General features: G+C 48.7%; 1 protein-coding gene across 1 annotated transcript; it reads left to right on the top strand.

Moving 5' to 3' along the window:
- Window positions 1–3,606: 3,606 nt before the first annotated feature.
- Window positions 3,607–5,042, top strand: CARTPT (CART prepropeptide). The gene is made up of 3 exons (XM_030004655.2): window positions 3,607–3,761; window positions 3,845–3,928; window positions 4,013–5,042. Exons 1-3 carry the CDS (start codon window positions 3,618–3,620, stop codon window positions 4,118–4,120), a joined length of 336 nt encoding a protein of 111 aa, XP_029860515.1. The 5' UTR covers window positions 3,607–3,617; the 3' UTR covers window positions 4,121–5,042.
- The last annotated feature ends 19,559 nt before the right edge of the window (window positions 5,043–24,601 follow it).

Raw genomic sequence — 24,601 nt, 5'->3', positions numbered from 1 at the left:
CCAACCAAAATCGGTGGCAGGTTGTATAACAATCGTCAAGGGCAGAGCCTCTGGTACACAATCATTGTGAGGCTTGCATGCCTGCTTCCAAGGCTGACATGAGATGTGGCTAGTGCACAGCCTCTGTGATAGCTCTGCCTGCAGAAGTGGAGAAGCTATAAACGTAATTTCTGAGAAGCCACTGGCTGGGTGCCTGTTCCCACCCCTCTTCCACCCATTTTGGAGTTAGTTTAATGAGGAGTTTATAGCTCCAGTATTTGTGTTGGCATTTGTGTATGTGCTGTTCTTGTGAGAACCCATCTTTTATTTAGATGGCATTTTTCCAATCTGTTACTCATCAACATGAATTGGTATCTCCTGCTGAAACAGATGTTATCTTTCAAGTATGCCTCTGGACTCTATTATTGCTTCAAATGTGGCAGAACCCTAATTTATCTTAGATTATCCTCGCTGTTCCAGATTTCAGCCAAAGAAATGTCTTGATTCAGAAAACCAACAGTGGTATGTTATATTAACTTTTTTTCTTTGAGGTTTATAAATAAAGGCAATTCAACAAAGCACTTAGAAAAGCCTGCTGCTTTTCAAGCAAAGCCTTAAAGCATCCACTTAAAGCCAGATGTCCACCTTCATGGCTCTGATTCAACAGAACACTTGAACAAATGCTTCACACTAATCTCTACAGTCTAGTAGTCATAAAATCCATAAAATTCTGTGTCTATGTCAAGCCAAAACTAGAACACATAAATGCATCAGAGCTGCTCAGTGGATACTCCATTCTTTTGACACCAGCATCAACAGAAACTTCCATTATTTTCCCGCTTTTAGAATTACATTCAATTAATGGATCATGATGGAAGAGTGTGATTATGAGAAGCACATACCATGTACAACTTCAAAAATTATCCGCTTGATATACAGATTTTGATGCACTTTGGCTGTCTCCTGTTTGTACCTCATCTGCAGTAACATTCATATAGAGAAAAAAGTCAGTTAACTTTGAGAAGCTTGAATTAATGCAGAGCTACAACAGAGCTTTCCACCTCTGAGGTTTGACAGCATTTCGTGTAGATTATCTGGAGCTGAGCTCTGTAGTGCCACAGACTCCCCTAATTTCACAGCCAGTTGTCTTATGAGTGGCTACTGATGCTGTCAAAAAGTACCTGCCTTTTTGTACCTGTAAACAGTGATTTTGCATTTTTATACCTTGACCCTGTTCTGCTCCTTGACATGGTAGCTTCTGACACTCTGATATTCAGCTATCCTGTGTCTGATGAGTTTTTACCACCCAGTGCTGGAGAAAAAGTTTACAAGAACGGCTGAATAGGGAGCAGGGGACAGGGATGTTTGTGGAGACAGTGATACAGACAGTAACAGGCACAGAAATGTACAGTTTTGTGGGTGTCTGTAGCCAGACAGATACAATGACTTTTGGAAATAGAAATTTGTAATTGCCTCCAGATTCAACAATAATTTTACTGGGGGAACTAACAAATTCAGCTTTTTACTGGAAGTGCAAGTTGAAAAGAAAACAGTGATGTTTTCCGAGCATCTCTGTGGTATTTTTCAACACTGCATGAGTAATCCTCATACTATAAAATACGGCTTGAATTTTTGGTCAGGCTTCACAGACGCTGCTTTTGAAGTTGAATAGGCCATATATCTGCCTCTCTGTATGAAGTGTTGCGTTTTTCTTAGCCTGTGTTACTTCTGTGCTCTAAGAAACTTTGGTTTGGCAATCCCACTATTTCCAGTACTTCACGTAGCTGCATTTTTGCTCCAGCCTGGGATACGGGATTTGCTATGACTGGTTCACCACCAGCCTGATGTCTGACATCTTAGCCTTCCCTGTGGCAAAATGAGACAGGAGCATTTGTGCAAACACACAGAGGATCTCTACTCCGAACAGCAATTACAAATGAGACCTTTGCTGGATGTGATGATCAATAGGAGAGTGTGGGAGGAAGTAACAGCAAGAGGTGAACACACAGCTCGGGAGGCAAGCAGCATGATGATGAGAGAGACTGGAGTCTTTTTATTGCCTGAAACAAAGTGGTGCTGTTGAAAATTACTTGTTAAGCCGCACTCCTCTTGGTCCCTTTAAAGACTGCCTTCCTGTTTGGAAAAATATGTCCCTGGGCCTGTTTAATTTTCTTTAAACAATTTTTTTTTTTTTTTCCCTCACATTGCTCTGCCTTTTCAGGCTGTTCCTAGCTCCCCTAGAAATGACCAGCTAGGAGAGTTCTGTTAACAAGATTTTCCAAATTCCTCCTTCTTCAGATAATCCTCCCTCCACCTAGGGAGACCCAGCTCAGCTCCTGCTGCCGCTGGCTAAAGGGGAGGAACATCCCCATGCCACTGCACAGCTGGGAGCTGGGAATGGAGCCTCCTCGCAGGCAGACCCTGCTCACTGCCTCCTTGTCCCCACAACCATCACGCCAGAGGGTCAAATGTCTCATGCCTGCAAAGCTGATGCTCAGCTCCCCCCTGTTCTGCCGCAGCCTTGGCCTGGAGACGTGAGCCTGGAGAGGGCTGAGCACTGCCCCTCGTCTTGCTTGCTCTCCTTGGCACACACTGCTTTTCTTAGTGGGGGAAGCTGCTCCTGTCTTCCTCCTGCCCCCCACCTTGAACGTGAGGCTTGGGCAGGTTTGGGCCTGCCAGGGAGCTTTTTGGCCATAGTGTTGATGAACATGAGGCCACCAAGCTTGCAGAGCCAAGAGTCAGTAAGAAGGTCTGAATGGAGATGAGTGCACTGATGCTAAGGTCTGCTTTTGGCGACTGTGCTTTTTCTCTCTCCAAAAGGAGGTGGCCTTACTTCGCACACAGGATGGATAACGCTTGCTGAGCACCTGCTCGGTAATACGACATTTGGCCTCAAGCACCATTTCAGAGTTCTTCTTCGAGTACCAGCAATGACTTTTATCCTGGGCCTTTTGACGCTGCTTCTTACCTTGCTCTCCGTGGCCCTGAGCCTTCTTCCCACCCTGTGGGTGGCTAGCCCCACCTGTCCTCATTCAAGCATCCCGTCCTCATCAGCTGGTTGCTCACCATCTTTATCTTCTCCCCCTGCCCGACTCCTTCAGGTCGATCCTCCCATCCCGGCTCTTCCTCCCAACACACCGTACTTTTCCTTAGCCCCCGGGCTACTAACTCTCCCTCCTCTCAGGTCCCTGGGTTGATTTCCAAGCCTGGTCTCCCCGACGGCCCCAACCTCCACTCGCTTCTGCGGGTGTCCACCGGCCTCCCTCTCCCTCCTCCTTCCCGACCCCCACGGGCGAGGGAAGAGCCTCCCACTCTTCTCGCACAACAGGGGGGCAACGCAGCCCTTCGCCGTGGACAAGACACGGGCGGGTGTGCGGGCGGGCGTGCGGGCGGGGCCGCTTTCCCCTCCTTCACTCTCAGAGCCGGCTCCGCTGTTTGTGCCGAGCCTGCTTGGACAGGGGGCGAGCCGTGCCGGGGTGGCTTTGGGGCAAGAAGCGGGGCGGTCGGGAGGTGGGGGGAGCCGGGGCGCGGCGCGGCGCGGCGCGGCGGCGGGGGGCGCTGACGCACGGCGGGGCGGGCGCGGCGCTATAAAGGCGGCGGCGGGGCGGCGGCGGCGGCGGCGGCGGGGCGGCAGCACCATGGAGAGCTGCCGGGCGCTGGCGCTCTGCGCCGTGGCGGCCGCGCTGCTGCTGGGCGCCCGCGGGCAGGGGCCGACCCCGCCGCGCCGCGCCCGCGACCTGGGGCCCCCCGGCGGCGGCGGCGCCTCCCGAGAGAAGGAGCTGGTGGGGTGGGGAGCCGGGGCCGGGGCGGGGGGCGCCGCCCGACCGGGCGCGGCCTGACGGGGGCTGTGGGGGTCTCTCGGCAGATCGAGGCGCTGCAGGAGGTGCTGGAGAAGCTGAAGAGCAAGCGGGTCCCGCACTACGAGAAGAAGTTCGGGCAGGTGCCCATGGTGAGTGCCCCGGCGGGGCGGGGCGGGACGGGACGGGACGGGACGCGACGGAGCGTCCCCCTCACCCCCTGCCGCTGCCCGCAGTGCGACGCCGGGGAGCAGTGCGCCGTGAGGAAGGGGGCCCGCATCGGGAAGCTCTGCGACTGCCCGCGGGGGACTTCGTGCAATTCATTCCTCCTCAAGTGCCTGTAAGCGGGGACGCCCCGGGACAAGCTGCCGGGAGCGCAGGCACCGACGTCTCCCCGCCCCGACGTGCCGGCCCGGGGCGGCGGCGGCGACTTCCCGCGGCTCGTCCGCCCGAGAAACGCAGCGAGAAGCCCCCGCGTCGCCCGTGTAACGCCGTCCGTGACATCCGACATCCGTGGAGCTGTTTTCTTTCTCTCCCCCCTCCCACCCCCCTTCCCCTCCCTTCCCTCCTTCCCCGTTTGATTTTGTCCGTCCAGGAAAAACCCAGCCCGTGCCTTGCCGAGTAGAGGTGCCGGTATCGGGAGTTGAAGTGTCTTACCGGTGCAGAGCCGAGTCGTGCCGAGCCGTGCCCGGGCGCGGGGCTGGCCCCGTGCCGTGCCCCCGGGTGCCCGGCTCCTTCCCGAGGCGGGGAACGTCCACCCGCTGCCGGCCGGAGGGTCCGAGGTCAGGGGATCCCTGGGTGGTTGGGGGGGATGTGTTCAAAGCACCCTGACCCCCTTTTTCTTGCCCCGCAGCTGAGAGGGCCCAATTCGGCACACCCCGGAGGGAGCGGCGGGCAGCCCGCGGCAGGGTTTTACCTGCACCACCGGTCTCAGGTCGAGTCCAACCGTGGTCACCCCACGGTGGAGAAAGTCCCACATGAGATACCAGTGGTGTTCAGGGGTCTGGCACTAGCCTGGCTGGGGTGGGACTGGGCGGGGGGGGGGAATCGGTTGCTTTACTGGAGCCACCACGGAGAGAAAGCTGTCTGGATCCGTTGCAAACTACCAGGGGATATCCTAGTCATCTAGACCAAATTGCTCACGTTTCTACAATGAACTGATGTATATAAATATGTCTGTCCTCCATAGGTATACTGTGTGTTTCAGCAAACTCATAACGTGTTTTAGTCCTTTGTTTGTCTCTGTTAATAAAGTCACTGTTCTGATGACGGTGTTTGGGAAGATGTTTTCATTTCACACACGGGAATCCCTAGCACTCAGATGGAGAGGCTGAGGGTTACTCCAAAATTACTGCAACCACCTGCATTACTGCGTGCTTTCGCCAGGCTGTCAGCCAGGTCAGGACAGGGCTGGAAACTGAGGTTCATGTCTTCTGGCACTGGCTTGGCCAATGGCTGCTCCCTGCCCCACCAGTGCCCAGAGGGACTGTGATGAGCACAGGCACTTCGGACCTCAGGTTTTCCCTTGGGAGAGGACAGTGTTCATCCCAGCTGCAGGGACCAGGCTGGGAAGGCAATGCAGGGGGGCAACTACTGTGGGCAGGATCATCTTTGCTGCTTTCCATTTTATTCCCATAAAAGAGGGACCACTGAAGGAACTTCTTGCCTCTCCCTGGATCACAATTCATCTGTGGGTGTCTGTGCAAGAATCAGCTCTGATTTCTACCAGCAGGGAGATGAGGGGCTGCATGGGCCAGGGCAGACATGCGGGAAAAGCACTCCTCCAAACAGGTTTCATATTTGATGCTGAAAGGAGCAAATGTAGGTGAGAAATCCAGAGACTTGTGAGAAAAAAGAGATTTCTGTAAGGCACTTGCTTTATTCCTGAAGAGTAAGAGCACATGAGCAAGCCTGTCTGAAACAGGTACAGAAAAACTGATTGCAGAAAGAGACATGCCACTGTTTGTTTTACTACCATTATTACTATTATTATTACTATTATTGCTGTTTGTTGTTGTTGTTGTCATTGTTATTACTATTATTGTTATTGTTGTTATTATTTTCCAGGACAGGGATGAGCTCTTCTCAGCCCAGAGAAAGAGAAAATAAATGGCAGCTGGAAACATCCAGAGAGAGTGTGAAGGCTGGTGGAGCGGATGGGGCCACAGGGCTGGGGGATGTGGTGCACGGGCATGGTAGTACTGATCTGGGGGGGAGCTCTGTGTGTTGCAGGGGGGCAGGAGGGGAGTGTTGAAGTAGGGCAGGAGTCACGCAGCAAATGATGGGAACATGGGAACACTATTCAGGGAGGACTTTACAAAGAGAAAAGGATATGAAGTGAGCAGGGATGGAGCAGTGGGATTTTCCAGGCAGAGGTGGTGGCCAGCTGTGACTGCAGTTTTTGTGCCTGTAGGTAGGTGCTGGCCTGCAGGAGTGAGAGGTGTGACAGTGCATTCTCAGGGCTGGAGATCCGTGTTAGGTTTTGTAAATGGGCAACTGTGCTTGCGGATGTCTTCACGGTATTTCCCAGAGACACTGTAGAGGCATTTACTCTTGATTTCTCGTGGAATTAAATAATTTTTGTAGCATCTGGGTTTGGTTCCCCCACACACACAATAAAAAGCACTTATATTTAGTTGCTGGATGCTTTCAGGCATGGAGCACGTCAGCTGGCTGTTCACTGGTCCCCTCAGCACTGAGTCCACCCCCAGGTACCACAGCCATCTCAGTGAACTGAGTCCCATGTAGATTGTCTCAACACATAACATTTTTACTGAAGGTTTATTTACACAAAATTGGACTGAAACATGAAATACTGGACTAAAATATATCAAGAATGATACAGCTTGTGTATTAATTTTATAGTTCTTGCTTTGCCTGATCATAGTGCTTAAAATTGTAAACATGGTTTAAATAAAGATCAACACCATAACTCCAAAACCTAACTTAAGGAAACTGGGATTTATGGTTCACTTGCATGACACTGTTATTATGAGAATACTCTCTGAGAGATTGTGTGCACCAGCCTGAGGGCTCTTACCACACTGATTATGCTCACGGCCACTTAGATTACATTACAGTTATTTCTATTGTACAGATTGAAAAAAGCAAGTGAGGAGGGAAACCTGTGCCGTAACAGTCAGGATAGAGTTGGCATTTGCATATTATTCACTCCTAAAATCAATGACATGAGATGATAGCATTTTTCATTTAAAAGCTCTCTTGATTTCACCTTTCCTTTTGAGGGGTGTAGACACTCTGTCACAATGTTTTAGAAGCAGGGGAGTGCCTATACCCTTGGGGGTCTCCAGTGTCCTTTGAACAGGAGGTTGTAATGTCCCCAAGGGCAACCATGGGTCTCAAGGGCCCACCCTGCCCATTGCCCAGGACCCCATTTCAGCCCTGCCTGGGGCCCTCAACCCATCCCCCACTGATGCCATAGGGTGCTGGTCTCCAGCTCCCCACAGCAGTGTCTTGCTCAGCCATGGGCCCCATGGTCTGATATACCAGCCTGGCCTAAGCCCATCCCCATCCCTGGGGAGGTGTCTGACGCCCCCTGGCCTGCCCTGCTCCCTCTCCAGGGCTTGCGACAGGTCTGGCTGTGAGGCTTTGCCCTGCCACCCTGGGGGCAGCCCCTAATGGTCCCAGCCCCCAGCAGCCCCTCCAGGATGCACCCCAGTGCCTGACAGGTGCTGTGGGAGACGGACGGCTGGAGACCAGTTGTCAGTGATATACCCCACAGGCAAAACTGGTGTCAGTACCATTCAACATATTATTAATGACCTGGACCTGTGTTGAACCATGCAGTTCAACACAGGGAAATGCCTCTGGGGAGGAACAGCCCCACGCACCAGTACAGGCTCTCTTGGCTCAAGTGGGAGAGTTGGCTCCTATCACACAGCTGAGGACCATGCAGCTCAAGAAGAACTTAATGTGGCCTCATAGCAAGCTCAGCTTCACATCTTCTTTGCAAAGGGTCTGGGTTCTGCAGGTATCACTTTTTTACCCACTTAAAAGAAAGAGAGAAGGAGCAGAGCAGCTCCTACCCAGTTCTCTGTGGGCATTGATCCAGAGTACAAGGTCAGTCACGAGATCAACATCAAGGACACATGCCTCCACAGATTGCTAGATGAAACAGAAGGACAGTCTTGCAGATAGCAGAAAGGGGGACAGCCTCCCAGAGCAGCTTGTGGAGAGACCAAATGCCTATTGCCTTGGTTCTGACCTGTCATGGAAAGACTTGTGCAGGAATAAATCTTTCTTGGACTATCCTGCGGCTCTGCTGACACTAGAGTCTGCAGAAAAGCTAATGGAGCCCTGTGGCTGGATTGGGGCACCTATGAGAACAGAAAGTGAGGCTGTCTTAGTCGACATCAGTAAGGGGGCCAGGGAACATACTACCACTGCCAGGGTGGGCCCTACACACAATTTAACTGAGCACTCAAAACAAGCACCGCAGCTTTTAAGGGTTCTTCTTGGGTTTAGACAGCAGAGGGGGCTGCAGGAAAGTTTGGACTCAATCCTATCGTTCAGAAATAATGTGTTTATTGAGTATGAAGTCAAAAAACCCCATTGACTCAAGTGTCAGCCCATTAGGATTCAATAATGGTAAATCTGCTTGCCTGCTGGCAACTCCCATTTCAAGATCATAATTTTCTTTTTGACTGGATGTTCCAGCTGGAAAGAGATGTGAAGAGAAAACTGCTCCTGACAGGCTGGCTGGCAGGTCCCTTCTTTCTGTGCGGTGGGTTGACCAGCAGCTTCTGCTGTCCCCACTGCCTAGGGGATCACTGCTGTAGGCCTGGGCTCCTTATCAGCTTCTGGGGCTTCTGGCAGCTCCAAGCACCTGGGTCTGGCTAAATACATTACAACCCTTCTCAACTACTGTACCCACCAAGACTGCAACACAAAGAGACATCACGAAAAAGCATAGCAAGGAAGTGTTAATTCACAAGGTGGTGTTATTTATAACTGACCTCTAAATCCACCTGAAAGACATAAAAATGAAATATAGTGCTAGAAATCAAGGAACCCATGCAGAAAACCCATCTCTGTCACTAGTCTAACCCCAACCAAACGAGCTAGTTGAATGGCAAGCTGCAGGACAAAGGGGCCCAGCTGGATTGTGCTGTTTGTCTCTTCTTGCTTTCTGTGGGCTTTCCCCATGTTGTTCCTTCTAGCACAGAGTATGATCCACCGTCTTCTGGTCCACTTGCTTTCAGGGCATGCTGAACCTCTTCCCAGAAACCACCTAGTCAGAAACTCAAAGACAAAGATGATCAACTTACATTGCTCATCTGCAGCCAAGTCTTCTCCAGGAGGTTTCCACACAATTCATAGACTTGGTGTCCCTGGTGGAAGTGAAACAGGTGCCGCTCTTCATTAAGCAGCATCAGGAAAATGTATGCCTTTGGGTCGCAACCTCTGGGGTAGAAAATGGAGCACGTACTGAGAGGACAATGGAGATTCACATCAGGAGAAGTCAGCGAGTTTGAAGATAACATTGCATGGACACAGTACATTTCACACTCCCTGGAAAAATCCTATGACGTTTTCTGCTGTGGTGAGTTTTGCTGCTGCTTGCGTTCTGGCTTTTGTTATTGGCTTCCTCCCCCGCCCTGCCTTCTTTCAGTACTTCATTCGAGTTACCAGAGAAAACAGTTACATACCAGTCCACACTGACGTAACGTGTCTGTGGATGTTTTCAGGCTTTCTACCTGTTTGTAACTTCTATGGAAGTACATGATGTTGTATCCACTCAGTTGCTATTCCTTGTAAGGTTTCAGTTTAACAGACATAGTGTGGGCTTAATGCCTTTGCGCTGGTTGTGGATCCACCACAGACTGGAGCTGGGCAAAATAAAACCTGCAGATGAACAAGAGGTGGCAGTATTGTAATGGAATAAAATTTTCAGCAAGCAGCTGTTTCTCGTCTAAGTGAGTGTGTTAGCTTAACTGTGTTGAATGGGAGGCTGGATTATTCAATTTTGGGGATTGGAATTTTTTTTTTTTTTTTTTTTTTTTTTTTTTTTTTTTTTTTCATAAAGCAAGCTGGAGCACACAGCTATACTTTGCCTGGCTACAGGATCTGTGACTCCTTACAACCCCCAGCAAGCCACCTTTAAACCTAGATCTCTGCAAGGCGTGATGACACCCCTTGGTGGGAAGGGAGGCTGCACAAAACGCAACTCGGGTACCTGAGCAGCCTTACCTGGGGCCTTCACTCCCCCCCCCCCCCCCGATCCCTCATCCTACCTATGTGAGCCCCATTTCAGCTCAGGCATGGACCTTCAGTCCCCAGCCCTGTCTCCTGGAGGCAGCTCGGACCTATGCTGTAGGCATCTTGTCTCCTGCATGGCCCCCTCGTCTAGATGTTGTAGCTTGTCTCCAGTCCCATCTCCAGCCCCATCTCCTCTGACTGCACTGCCCAGATGGATTCTGGACCTGATTTATCACTTGCTTGTTTATCTGGGACAGGTGATGGACCCTGTTACCAACACCCAGCTGTGGCCCATTGGTGAGGGCACTGCCTGTGCTGGGGTCCACCTCGGCTCCCAGCTCACCTTCCCTTGGGGAGCAGACAGCCCTTGCTGTGATGATGTTTGGGCACAGCACTTACGCGCAAATGAAAAAGTGTGTCCTGCAGCCATGGGAGACTTAAGGCTCCTCAGCCTTAAATATCACTCTTGTTTGCTCTTGAGTAAGCAACAAGCTGCCCCTTGTGCTGTGGCAAGCAGGGGCCTGGGGACCCTGCTCTGCCACAGCTGGTGGGGGTGGCCATTTGTTGAGGAGCCAAAAGTCAAGGCCATGCATGCCCAGGGGAATGCAGTGCTTCCTACACAGTGTCTTTACCTGGAAAATAGCCTGGCAGCCCTGGGTAGCCAGTTGGAGGAGATGCTCAGCTGTGCCCTTCCTCTTGCAGCTGGTGGCTGTACCCATGATTCTGGCAAGACTGTGCAGAAGGAGTGCGGGACCTGGCTGGAGCCCTTCCACATGGTCTGTCTGCAGTGCCAGCTGTAACGAGATTGGAAATGAAAACATAAATACTGATTAAATGTTCAAGTATTGCCCTTTTAATTCCCCCCTAGGAAATGGCAAATGTTGTTTTGTATGCTGTAATTGACCTGATGGGAGGTTGGAGATCCTGCCTGGTTTGCGTGGGGGTGAATGCTTTCTCCCCTGCAGGCACTGCTGGGAGCAACGGAAGGACCACACAGCAGCCAGACTTTGTCCCAGAAGTCCCTCCCCTCTTCTGATCTACCGTGATTGGCTGGTAGGATCCTACAGAATTCCAAAAAAAGCTCACACCAACCCAGAGAACCAGCTGGTGGGTCTGTGAACCACAAATTACATTTCAAGGTGTCGCACAGAGAGGGCAGATGATGGCAGGGAGCTCCCTTTGCCAGTGGTTCTGGTGGATCTTACAGCAACCTGTAAGACCCTGACAGGGCACAGGCTGGTGCTATATGTGTTTCCTCTACAGTCTATAAGGTCAATGACCCTACTGAACATTTCAAAAAACTCTGGCTGGCAGTCTGATGATGGAGAACCCAGAAGCGTGCTGTGACCTGCTGGTGCTCCTGTCCAAGCCAGCAGCAGCCAAAGAAAAAGAACAGGTATGGAAGTGACAGTGGTGTTCAGTGGCAAAAAAGGAAAAAGCCTGGAGAACCCTGACTGGCAACCATCACACCTCACACGCTGTTAATAAATGTTCTCTGTATTTGTGTTAAATTAATAGTCTAGTATTATATTTTGTACACGTTTAGTAGTGCTGTGTCAGTAGATGTGTCTACACCTCCACTTCTGTTAAGACATTTGTGATGCTCCTAAGGAGCTGGGAAGCTATGGGGGTATAAATGACCTTTTTGAAGCTGCTAAAAGGTGAATTGCCCATTTGAAGAGAAGGCTGGCTTGCAAACCAGGACTCTTACAGCTTACACAAGGCAGCAAGAAAACACTTTAAAAGAACTAAGGTGGTTGTGGCAGAGGTGGATGCACAGTGGCAGGCAAACTTGGTGGACATGTAACAGTCTTCCAAATGCAACAGCACTGCAACCTAATGGTGACAGACATATTACCCAAGCATGCCTGGGCCACTGGTCTACAAGGCAAAACAGGTTCTGAAATAGCCGGGGCTTTTACCAGAATTTTTATCAGGGAGCGCTAGGCTGAGAAATTACAGACAAACTCAACACAAGAATTTTTAAACCAACCTTTAAATAAGCTGTTAAAACAGTGTAATGTTCACCATTTTTTTCTGGCAAATAATGAAGTAAAAGCTTCTATCATAGAGCATTTTAACAGGGCACTCTAAACCAAGAGAGTGGAGATATTTTACAGCACGCAACACTTTTTGCTGCGTTGATGTGTTGTCAGCATTTTTAAAGAATGACAGTCATAACTTCTGCGGAGTGATCACAGCCCAACATGTGGACGTGAACCCTTCAAACCCTGTGAGGGTTTGGAAAACCCTATATGGGGGTGTGTTTGCAATTAAAGATTCTGTGCCTCTGCTTGAAAAGGGAGACCACATCAAAGTGTCTAGAATGAAGGAAAGATCCAAGAAAGGTTTTGACCCATCCATGTCAAATTATTATAGAGCCCAGGCTCAGGATTATTATAAAGCCAAGGCTGGCAGTGGTGTCCCTGGTTTTCAAGGCTCCCCTGGGTTGTATGGAGCAGGTGGTGGAGGTATATTCTGTAGCTTGTATCAACATTCTCAAAAATAACTTTGGTGTGCCCAAGCAGGCATTGTTTTGTTTTGTTGATGAAGGGATAGAGGCTAGTAAAACAACAGCATTATAGCCTTTCATCAGGGGCTGCTCTGTAATACAGACAAATGGCATTTATTCTGCTGCCAAAAAGCACATCTCTGGGGACCAACAGTGTAGGCAGTTTGGTCCTGACTAAGCACTCTGCAAGCTCCCCATCCCATTTTGTCACTGTCACCCACTCACATGCTCATCAATGTGTTAAAACATGTTCTCTTTAGGTGGTCCTTTTCAGCAGTTTTGAAAAAATGGGATAAATAACCATTGCAGCTCTCAATACCCAAAGCGTGGGGGAGACTGCTTGGTTTTGTGGGTAAAAAATTTAAAGACTCTATGAAACATATACACAGGCTAGGTACATGTATACATGAGTTTACCAGCTTGGGTGATTAACAGCGCATCCATTTTTTCTTTCAGAAACTGACTGACAATAAAGTAGCCATCAAAGCCTTTGGCATTGTGTGCTAGGAAAGTGTAGCCCCGAACTCTGTGTCAATAACAACTGAATAAAGTGCACAAGGTGTGTCACCTTTAAACTCCCGTTTTCTTTCAATTTTCTTTTCTGCCCCTTCTTCAGCTGAAGGGTCATCCAGGGCTATCTCCATGTAAAAATCTAGTTTGGGAAATGTGTCCTAGTTTCCTGCATATGTTCCATGCAATAGACAACATAACCCTGCCCTGCTCCTGGATTTTTGATCACAGGCATGATTTACGGTTGGACTTGATGATCTTAAAGGTCTTTTCCAACCTAAATGATTCTATGATTCTATGATTTTTGATACCTGGTGCTTGTTTACATTACAGATTTGTTTCTAGCACATTGCACACTTACAGCCTTTACATTTATGACAGTTTTTTACAGACCTTACACGTCTGTCCTGGTTTTGGCTGGGATAGAGTTAACTTTCTTCCTAGTAGCTGGTAGAGTGTTACGTTTTGGGTTCAGTATGAGAAGAATGTTGATAACACACGGATGTTTTCAGTTGTTGCTAAGTAATGTTTGTACTAAAAGTCAAGGATTTTTCAGCTTCTCATGGCCAGCCAGCAAGAAGGCTGGAGGGGCACAAGAAGTTGGGAGGGGACACAGCCAGGACAGCTGACCCAACTGGCCAACAGGGTATTCCTTACCATGTGGTGTCATGTCTAGTATATAAACTGGGGGGGTGGGGCTGGGAGGGATCGCTGCTTGGGAACTAACTGGGCTTCAGTTAGTGGGTACTGAGCAATTGCATTGTGCATCACTTGTTTTGTATATTCCAACTCTTTTGTTATTATTACTGTCATTTTATTATTGTTATTATTAGCATTATTATTTTCTTCCTTTCTGTTCTATTGAATTGTTCTTATCTCAGCCCATGAGTTTTACTTTTTTTCTGATTTTCTCCTCCATCCCACTGGGTGCGGGGGGATTGATTTAGTGGCTGCATGGTGCTTAGTTGGGGGTCAAACCACAACAATGTCTCACCGAAAATCATAGCCAAACAATTGGTTTGGTTTTTAACAGCCAGGGCCTTCTGCCTTTTTGTAAAAACTCCCCAGACCTACAGCCAGAGCACCTTCCCCTTGTCCCCACAGAGCCAGCAATAATATTTACAGCTGTGGCCAAAGTTATAGAGTGTATGAGAAGGCCCACAAAGCTTTCTTATTCCAAATACCTTTCTGACATCCCTAACACCATAATAATGTTCACTGTGTAAAAGGAGGAAACTGCTCGTGGCATATCTAAGGCTGTTGTTTGGCTTAAAAGATCCTCCAACCCTTTTTCCCCTTGAACAGGAGGTTGATGCATATATTAACTAGTGGGGTCACCTTCTGCCCCAATGTGAGACATTCACCATGTGGGCCAGTCTGCACTTAAGGGCCCTTTTGTCCCCTTGTCACCATGATGCTTGAAGTGATGTAAAATTCATTTACCTTTCCTCATTAGTACTTTGTTGTAACCATCTTTGCTGGCTCGTAAGCCAAGGACCCAGAAGAAGCCCCACCAGCCCCGTTATCACCATCGTCCCACCTGCCGCTCCTCTGTGCCCCAAAATAATCACGGTCTGAGTGGAAAAGCTCTGCAACACACCAGTGCTCCTACTGATCCAGAGGGCCCCCTTGGTCGGCTCCTTGGAGGAGTCCATGCTCCCTCACCTGGTGTCCCCTGATGTGTTGGTGCTTCTTCTGCAGCCCCACAGCGCCTGTGCGTGGGGAGGGCGAACCTGCCTTTTACTTTATTACTTTTTGTTGATATTAAAACTTTATTATTTGTTCCTTTAGGTGTTAGTAAAAGATGTTTAGCTACTTCATACCTACGCTTTTACGGGTATAAGTGTATTTAATTTCTGTATCTTTATAAATGCATATACATATATACATATTCAATATACAAGTATATAAATGTAGACATATTATCTATATAAAAACTAGTGTAAAAATATATATTTATACATACTCATACACTCCTTTATGTATCCACTCCCGTAGACCCATAGCCGAGCATCTCCTGTTCCACAAGAAGCAGGGAGCCAATCAGAGAGAGGCCAGAGGACACATGGGTAGAAGAGCAACCAGCCAATCACAGGGCAAGACAGTAGCAGCTCGCTGCCATAAAATGGTGGCTGAAACAAAATGGCAGCTCCTGGTGCACAGAGGGGAGGGACTTCCTGTTCTGATGTACCACTGGGTAGATTGGAAGGGGAGGCTGGTCCTGCCAGCCAATCACAACAGAGCACGTGACAGGAGGGGTGCGGGACTTCTGGCTGGCCGCAGGAAGGCTCTGTGCTCCCTCCCTCCCTGCCTCTGGCAGGTTCCCGCCTGGCCGAGGCAGCTGCCTGGCGGCCGTTTGTGCTGAGGGGCTGCTATGTAACCCTCACATGCTTCTTGCAGGCTGGCACCACACAGTGTCCTCTGCTGGTCCCCTCGGGCAGTGAAAGTGGGCTCTGCCAGGAGAGGTTAAAAAAGGACTTGAGGAACAGCCATCTTTCCTCCTCTTCAGCTGAACTCATGCTGCCTGCTGCCTTTCATGCAGAGAAGTCACAGCCCTTAGCACACAGCAGAGTGAGAGAGCTGAGCCCTCAGAGGGTCCCTGCCATCCAAACAACTTCTCTCCCTTGAGCTCAGCGGCAGGGAGGACAGTGCTGGGACCTACATGTGGTGTCTCCCTCCACTCTGGTTGTCAGAGCCATGTATGTCCATGTTCCTCAGCAGAAGGAGCTGTGCTTACTTCTCCCAGGAGTGTTGCAACATAGGTCTGGCAACCCAAGTAAGGATGTTTCTGGCAAGAGCAAGGAAACCACCTTGGCAGCAGCAGCTGAACTTGTTTTGCTGAGTACACACAACCTCTGCTGCTGTGACCACCCTAGAGAAGAGCATCAGCAGGGCAGGATGAGATCGGGGACAGTCTGTGATGGCACACAGCCTTTGAGGAGCCACAGATACCATTGAGTCTGAGCTGCAGTTTCAACTGTTTGTCCCCTGCTTTTCCTGCTGCACTGCTTAAGGCTGCGTGGCACACAGGAGGGGGTAGGAGAGCACTTACCTGTTTTTTTTAAACTGATTTTTGTTTTCATTTGCAGCAGGTGAAACCACAAAGAGAACGAAGGTGCTATGCTGTCCCTTTGCTCTATGACAGACTTCTGCTGCTGCAGATGTGCCAGGGCAGTTGGGATCTGGCTGCAGAAGGGCATTTTGTCCAGCCTCTAGTTCCTGTGGGGAGATGACACATTGTCCCAGCTGATCCAGGCAAGCAAGCCTGGCAAGCGAGTACCCATCCCTTGGGCTTCTCCTGAGAGGCAGCATTCCTAGGAAAGATACCATGGACTTCAGGAGATGGGTGATTTAGGTGTTTTCATCCCAGCACACACTTCTGTCAGCCACACCATGCAGGTTAGGTTGCAGCCTAAACATGTCAGGAGCCACATCCGGGCTTGTCTGGCCCAGACCACTTCTGTTGGAAGAAAGCTCCAGGGGAGAAAACCCAGAGCTGTGAATAAGACAAGTAGATCTGGTCTTTTGCATGAATCTTTGTGGTCTCACAGAAATCCTTCAAAGAACGCTTCTCAGCATCAGAAACCTCCAGGGATTTCTGTGTTTCTAGAAAAAGAAGTCCTCAGCAAAGGGCTACCACTGACCGTATCTAAACGCTGTCTTTGGGCTAACAAGGTTCTTGGACAGTTTCCCCACAGGGAGTTTTTCCAAAAGACAGGCTTTTTCCACCTCTTAAGCAGTCTCTGCCGGGGACACATCCTGGCTTGGTTGAGTGGGAAGGGACAGGGTGAGATTTGGACATGAAGACTTGACCTGTGCTCTGTTTCCCTCTAGGAAGGAAGCAGGACTGTCTTCATGGCAGTGAGGGGAGTTCCCCAGCACAAAATTACTTCTGTGCTGGTGGAAGATGAGGCTTCTCCCAGCGTGATCTCCCTGGAGCAACATTTAGATCCCATCCCAGTGAAAGCAGAGTGTGCCTCCCTGTCCAAACTTGTTTCTGTCTCTTAAGAGAGGTTTACATGCCACAGGGCCTCTCTTCATCAAAGTGCCCATTCTCCCATGTTTCCTGCAGGAAATCCTGGATGTATTGCATGTGAAAGGGCCATCAGCTGAGGGAATACTGGGACTAGCAATCAGCAACAAAGCATACCGGGCGCTGAAGGAGGCCCGAGGCCCAGCAGGGGTTGATGACTGGGAAAGCCAAACTGTGCACCTGCTGGCAGTGATTGAGAAGGTGAATTGTTTTGATTTCAGGCTGCAAGAGCTCCCTGTTATGCTGCAGGTCCCACTCCAGTGACTGGCTTTGACCTAGCTGGGAGCCCATGCTAAAGCCACAGTGTAGCCAATTCTCAGACTTAGAATTCCAAGTTTGGTGTTTTTCTTCTGTCTCCTTTTCTGTTCCTCTTGTTCTGCCCCTGGTTTCTGGCATGTCCATGGGAAACTCACTTCATGGTCTTCCTGACTGTTCTCCTCAGGGAGCCACACTGAGATTTAGTGGAGAGCAAAGGGCAGAGAAGAGCCGAGAGTCCTGTTAGCAGGCTAATGCAAGTTTGCTTGGCCCATACCCTGGCAGCTGCCTGCTCTGTCAGCATTGATGGGTAGCTCTGAGAGAAGGTTGCTGAAACCATCCTGCCTCCTGCCCAGGGTCACTGGGATGTTCCCTGTGATATCAGAGGGAGCGTATAAAGCTTTATCTGAAGCTCTTGGCATTGCAGGACTTACTCTGAAACATGCCCTTGAAACTCTTGTTGGCCTACCTCTATCAAGGACTGGATGTGACCTTTGGAGAACCTTAGCGAGAAGGAGAGATTGGAAGAACTGAAAGAGTGAGTTTTGCAAGTAGTGCCACCAGTATGGAGGGACTGCTAGAGGCCTGGGACTTCCCTGCAAATTGACAGTTTCCTGTAAAATCCTGTTGGTTCTGACAGCTGTTTATTGCTGCTGTGGAGTGGGATTTAGGGGGAAAGTGGCACAGAAAAGCATTTCTTTAGTCAGAACACTTCCTTAAGGCACTTGAGATTGCTCCACAAAATGATTCTTGTAAGGAGTGGCCAGCAGTTGCATTGTCTTAGTGAAAGTAGTCCCTCTGCTGTCAATCAGGCATGGACAACAAGTCTACCTTTGAGGCGGCTTGAGTGAAACCAGGAGCTTGCAACCACGACCATGCTTCTTTCCTGAAAAGTATGTTTGAAAGCTGGCTTAGAGTACCTTGAAAGCTACACAGCACAATTGCAGGCTTTCATCTGCTTTAGCAAAGCCTGCAGTGATTTCTCTTGACAACATATGATTTATTAATGTTGATGTCCTCAAAGACATGGGCTTCAGTAATGCTAGCATGTCAGTGTGGACCTTACAGTTAACCCACTACTGGCTGTTGGTGGTGATTTTTGAAAGGTAGTGCTGCTAAGTCATGGAAAAAGCACATGCTTTCCTCTCTTTAGAAGTCATGTCGTTTCTACAAGTTTAAGGAAATATGCTCTTTTAAAGAAGTAGCAGCCACTGGAGTGGTGTTACATTATGTTCTTGTTCCCTTAGGGTGGCTGACAAACTGCCTAGAGCCAATCTCCTCATCCTCCAATGGTTGCTGTCTTTGCTGCACCACATCAAGCAAAACTCATCAAGAAGCAAGATGGACTCCAGCAATCTTGCCATCTGCATTGGACCAAATATGTTAAGTGAGGAGAACCTGCTCTTGCTGGAGGTGCTGATGGAGGTAAAAGACAAGATACACTGAATTTATCAACCAGCTCCACCAATCTGGGCCAATCAGAGCATTCCTGTTGAGGGGTACCTTGCTGTCTCCTCTCTTGAATGCTTGTGGAGGAGCTTTTTGTAAAAGCATCGACATGGATGCAGCTTTCTGCACATAAGAAAGGGTCAGGAGTCAGAAAGGCTGATGCATTTTCTGCCCCTTGGATTGAAATCAGTGGTTTTATGTGTGCAGGTGAAAGTGCTGGTGGAGTTCCTTATTAACAACTGCATGGAAATATGTGGGAAGGAGATTGCTTGCCTTCTATAGCCCTCAGCTGAGGAGTCACCAGTGCCCATAGACAGCTCCACGGGTGTGGAGATGGACAGAGGATCATCACAGGCTGAGGCTGCTGATCCTTTTTCCTTCATGTGTTACTGCATCTGTGAACAGCTGAAGAGTTTCTGAGTGGTCAAGATACTATGGCAGTGTTTTCCTGCTGGAAGACTTCCCAAAAGTTTGGTGATTCGCAAAATAAAATTCACAGCAGATGTTAACCATATGCCCTTCGCATGCACATTAAGCACAGGCTCTGAGAGTGATGTTCTTAGCTCAAGAGCATTTCCGGTGGAGCTGGAAGCAGAACACTGCTCGCTCAAACCAGCTCATCCCACAGTCTATGTTTTGCCATGTCCTCTTGGGAAAAACATGCAATGAAGAAAAATGTTTTTCGGTAACACTTGACAGTGCTAATGCTGTTAGTGTCCTGTTTTGCACTTGTATTATCACAGTTAGCTCTATCCAGAACTGTTTACTCTGTAAGCTGAAACCTGATGGTCTAGACTCTGACTTCCGAAATATGCTGACTGAGATGTCATTTTTCAAAGCATTTCCCATCAGTGTAGCAGACATTACAGAGAACAGGGCATCAGAACAGGGCCTAGAAGAAAACTGGTATAGGGTTTAAGGTGGGTTTTGCTTCTGGTTTTATTACTTCTGAGAAGTCACTTCACTGCACATGCTTTTGCTTTCTAGAGCTGTGTTCAGAAGAGTGTACTGACCACAAAATAGAGGGAGATACAGAGTGACCAACAGATGCATTTCTGGATAGACCACCCTCTCTGCTCTTAATCCTCCCAGACTCAGGGGCAGATACGGTCATGGAAATGGAAACAGGACAGGTATGTCGGGTCCACAAGCACTGCAGTGAAGTATGTCATGTATGAAGGAGTGTCCTGATGCAAAACTGAGGCAAAAATGTGTAAGGTCATCCTCTCACAATAAGGAGTGAATGAATCTCCATCTCTACTGTGAGGTTAACTGTGAAATAAAGGCAGGTGCTTGCTTCTCTATAAGCTGTAGTTCTCCTTCTTTCAGCTACTAATTTCAATGTTGAGAAATAACTCCCCACTGCAGACACAGGATCCAGACTCAGAGGTGGGCAATGTGGATGTGAGCATTCACCAAAGGTCTGGGTGACTGTTCTGCCTCTCCCTGGCAGGCTCCAACATGGCTGTGATGGGACTATGCTGTGGATGGGGCCATGGGCCCTGGTGGGCAGTGAGCTGAGCAGGGAACAGCCTTGTGCCCAGGCAGCAAGAAGGGCCAGCAGTACCCAGGGTGGTGTGAATAGGGCTCAGTCCAAAGGTCAAACCTCACCTGGGTACTGTGTTCACTTTGGGCCCTCCATACAGGAAAGACATTGACAAACTGGAGGGATTTCAGGGCAGGCCATCAAGACAGTGGGGGCTGGAGATAAGCATCCCCAGTCACTGGGTAGGAATATGTGGGCTGAAGCCAGCTCAAGCCCATTGCAGTCTTATAAGTTCATTTTATTGGTTATCCAGTTTTTATACTTTATATTGGGCTGATTGACATATGCACATATATTGCTGTTATAGTTTTGCTATATTATTACATGGTTTCCCTCCTAAACCCTGCCTACATTGTTAGGAGAAAGCAATAGCCAGGACTTACAGGTGGTCAAGTCAAAATGTGCTTCTGAGATCAAAGGAAAGAAAGTGAATGGGACCAGAGACATCCTGCTCTTCACTTACCCCATCTGCTTTGCATTCCCACCTGCAGCAGCATCCAGTGTTTCCAGAAGCTAGGGCTCTTCTGCAGCAAGAGTCTGAAACCCATTGCCTTTTTTGCCAGGTGCCTACAGGCCCCTGCTGCTGCTGGGACAGGTGGAAGTTCTGCGCCCCTTGCTGCAAAACATGCATCCAGGGCACAGCACTCACCATATCAGCAGCCACGTTGCACAGTCTCCCCAGCATTTGCTTGTAACTGCCCAGTTGCCCCTGTCCCTCTTGGACAGGGACTTCATGCTCTGTGCACCCACCAAGGGGCTGAGAAAATGCAGACAGACACTTAGGCCAGGTGCATATCAAACCTTGTGTGTGGTCTGCCAGGGCGCGAACCAAGGCACGGCACATCACCACTCTGCCTGGTGGGGGGGGGGGGGCTTGTAAATACCCCGCTGCAGGGCTCTGTTCAGGGACTGCCTGAGCTAAGTACTAATGGCTGGGAGGCCAGCACCAACTCCCACCCATCTGAGCTGGGCAGGAGAAGTAGACGTGGGGCTTCCTCTTAAGCAGCATCTCAGCTTCAGCCAGGAAAAACTGCCCACGCAGGCATACCAGCGCTATGGTCTGGCCTGCTCGCAGACACCAACTGCATGTTTGGCCTGAATGCTTTAAAAGCTTGAGGGCTCTAGATTTCTGCCGCTGTACTTCAGAGCACAATAGGGCCTCCTGTATGTATATACAGGGACTATTGCCCTCTGGGTGAGGAGTTTGCCAAGGAAGAGGAGCAGTTTCTTCTCATGCCGATTTCTGTGAATCCTGGCCTCCTGAGTCTGGGCAGAGCCAGCTGTTGACAGGCATCCCTCTGCAAGGTTCCTGGCAAAGAGCCGTTCTCCTTCTCAAATTGCACCTCTTGCCCTCAAAAGTTGTTTTCTTTCCTTTGGTTCTTTAGACTACCTCTCTGAAGATACAGCATTATGAATGTATCCTTTGATTACTCGGTTTAGATTAACATATACCAGTTGTGGTTTTTTTCTGCACTGCTTTTTGACATATGAAAGCAAAATTTATTATCCTAAATAACAAAGGACTGGGGCACAAAGGAGGTACTTTGGAAGTCATCTCCTGATTACAGATTAACTTGAAGGAGCAAAGAAGGTGGTTTTTTTCAGGTGTAGTTAATATAGCTAAGCATCTTTTTTCCATGTCAGTAAAAAACCCAATAATTTCTCACTGCCTTTAAACAAGAGACTGTGGCTCTTAGATATGACACACAAAACTTGCTTTTAGCTATATAAATCAGAGCTAAGAACTTCTGTGGAAAAAAATCCTAGATGTTGCAAATTCGTTAGAGATCTACTTCTAAGTTTATGTTGGCTTAGATTCCATGAAGGTTCTTTGGTTTATTTTTTGGCCATGGCTTGGTTTAATGGCAAAACCCCAGTATTTTAGCAGCTTTGAGGAACATTTTTTCTTGAACTGTCATCAGCTCTCTTGATCTCCAAATTAAGAAAGTAAACCACACTTCAAGAACGTCTGAAGTAGACAAATGAACTTGTGGTTAGCAAAATGGAACCTGACAAGATGCATCCCAGAGTCCTGAGGGAATTGGCTGATGTAGCTGCCAAGCCAGTCTCCATGATAAAGTCATGGCAGTCAGGTGAAGTCCCCAGTGACTGGAAAAAGGGAAACATTGCACCCATTTTTAAAAAGGGTAGAAAGGAGGACCCTGGGAACTACTGACCTGTCAGCCTCACCTCTGTGCCTGGGAAGATCATGGAATAGATCCTCCTAGAAGCTATGTTAAGGCACATGGAGGACAGCGAGGTGATTCGAGACAGCCAGCATGGCTTCACCAAGGGCAAGTCTTGCCTGACCACCCTAGTGGCCTTCTGTGATGGAGTGACTACATCAGTGGACAACGGAAGATCTATGGATGTCATCTCTCTGGACTTCTGTAAGGCCTTTGACATGGTCCCCCATGACATCCTTCTCTCTAAACTGGAGAGATACGGATTTGATGGATGGACTGTTTGGTGGATAGGGAACTGGCTGGATGGTCGTGTCCAGAGGGTAGTGGTCAACGGCTCAACGTCCAGATGGAGACCAGTGACAAGTGGTGTCCCTCAGGGGTCTGTATGGGGACCAGTTCTGTTTAATATCTTCCTCAGTGCATATAGAGTGGGATCGAGTGCATGCTTAGCAAGTTCTCAGACAACACCAAGGTGAGTGGTGCAGTTGACACACCTGAGGGAAGGGATGCCATCCAGAGGGACCTGGACAAGCTCAAGAAGTGGGCCCATGTGAAACTCATGAGGTTCAACAAGGCCAAGTGCAAGGTCCTGCACCTGGGTTGGGGCAACCCCCAGTATCAATACAGGCTGGGGGATGAAGGGATTGAGAGCAACCCTGAGGATAAGGACTTGGGGGTACTGCTGGATGAAAAACTGGACATGAGCTGACAATGTGCACTCACAGTCCAGAAAACCAGCTGTATCCTGGGCTGCATCAGAAGAAGTGTGGCCTGCAGGTCGAGGTAGGGGATTCTGCCCCTCTGCTCTGCTCTGGTGAGACCCCACCTGGAGTACTGCATCCAGCTCTGGGGCCACCGACATAAGAAGGACATGGACCTGTTGGATCAGGTCCAGAGTAGGGCCACAGAAATGGTCAGAGGGATGGAACAGGTCTCCTATGGGGACAGGCTGAGAGAATTGGCATTGTTCAGCCTGGAGAAGGGAAGGCTCTGGGGAGACCTTATTGCAGCCTTTCAATACTTAAACAGGGCTTGTAAGAAAGATGGGGACAGACTTTTTAGCAGGACCTGTTGCAATAGGACAAGGGTAATAGTTTTAAACTGAAAGAGGGTAGATTTAGACTGGACATAAGGAAGGAATTTTTTACGATGAGGTTGGTGAAACACTGGAAGAGGTTGCCCAGAGAGGTGGTAGCTGCCCTATCCCTGGAAACATTGTGTCAGGATGGATGGGGCTTTGAGCAACCTGATCTAGTTGAAGATATCCCTGCTTATTGCAGGAGTTGGGCTAGATGACCTTTAAAGGTCCCTTCCACCCAAACCATTCTATGATTCTATGAAAATACATTATACCTTACCATTCTTCACTACAGTCTTACTCACGCTAGAAGTCACACTAGATGCAGTGATTTTCCCTCTTCTGGAGCTGGATTTCTGGCGGGACTGTTTGCACTGATCTGGTCAAAGTACATTTCCCCTGACCGAATCTCCAGATTATTTAGAGTTAATTAATGGCACACAATTTTCAGATACACTCTTCTGTGTTGTATCAGCTAGAAACTTATCTGCTTTTTCCAAAAAGATCTGTAGATCAATTAGGCATTTGTTCAGGTTTTTTTTAGCCTTCAGAATAGTCAGTGAGATTAGGAATATTTGCAACAAGGTTGTAGAACTCTCCTTTACAGGTTTGCCACTTTTTTCCTTTTTTATCACCTTTTCATAACATCTATAAGGAATTAAAGAAACTACTCCACAGAGTCAGTTGAGAAATGCAATAACTAAGCATTAAAAATCTGTTTCAGTATCTTCCAGGCCAAGATAAAGCCTTCTTTAATCTAAAGATTTGTTTAAAGTATAATTGCATTCTCATTGTGAATTTGGGAGACAACATTGGCCATTGTTGTCTGCTTGCATTTATCCATAAAACAGGCAACAATTTAGACCAATGTGCACATCCTTGCCAAGTAGAGATCACTGAAATGAGACTAATGATGACAATGGGCTGATGTATTAAACGAAATGCAACTAAAATTAAGAGTATAATGAAAAGCATAAAGGCAAATGAGAGATTATAACTTTTCGTGTGCTATATCCATGGAGGATGCTGTACAAGCT

The sequence above is a fragment of the Aquila chrysaetos genome, chromosome Z, assembly GCF_900496995.4.
Source record: "Aquila chrysaetos chrysaetos chromosome Z, bAquChr1.4, whole genome shotgun sequence".
Taxonomy (NCBI): Eukaryota; Metazoa; Chordata; class Aves; order Accipitriformes; family Accipitridae; genus Aquila; species Aquila chrysaetos.
This window is presented reverse-complemented; position numbering and strand designations above follow the sequence as displayed.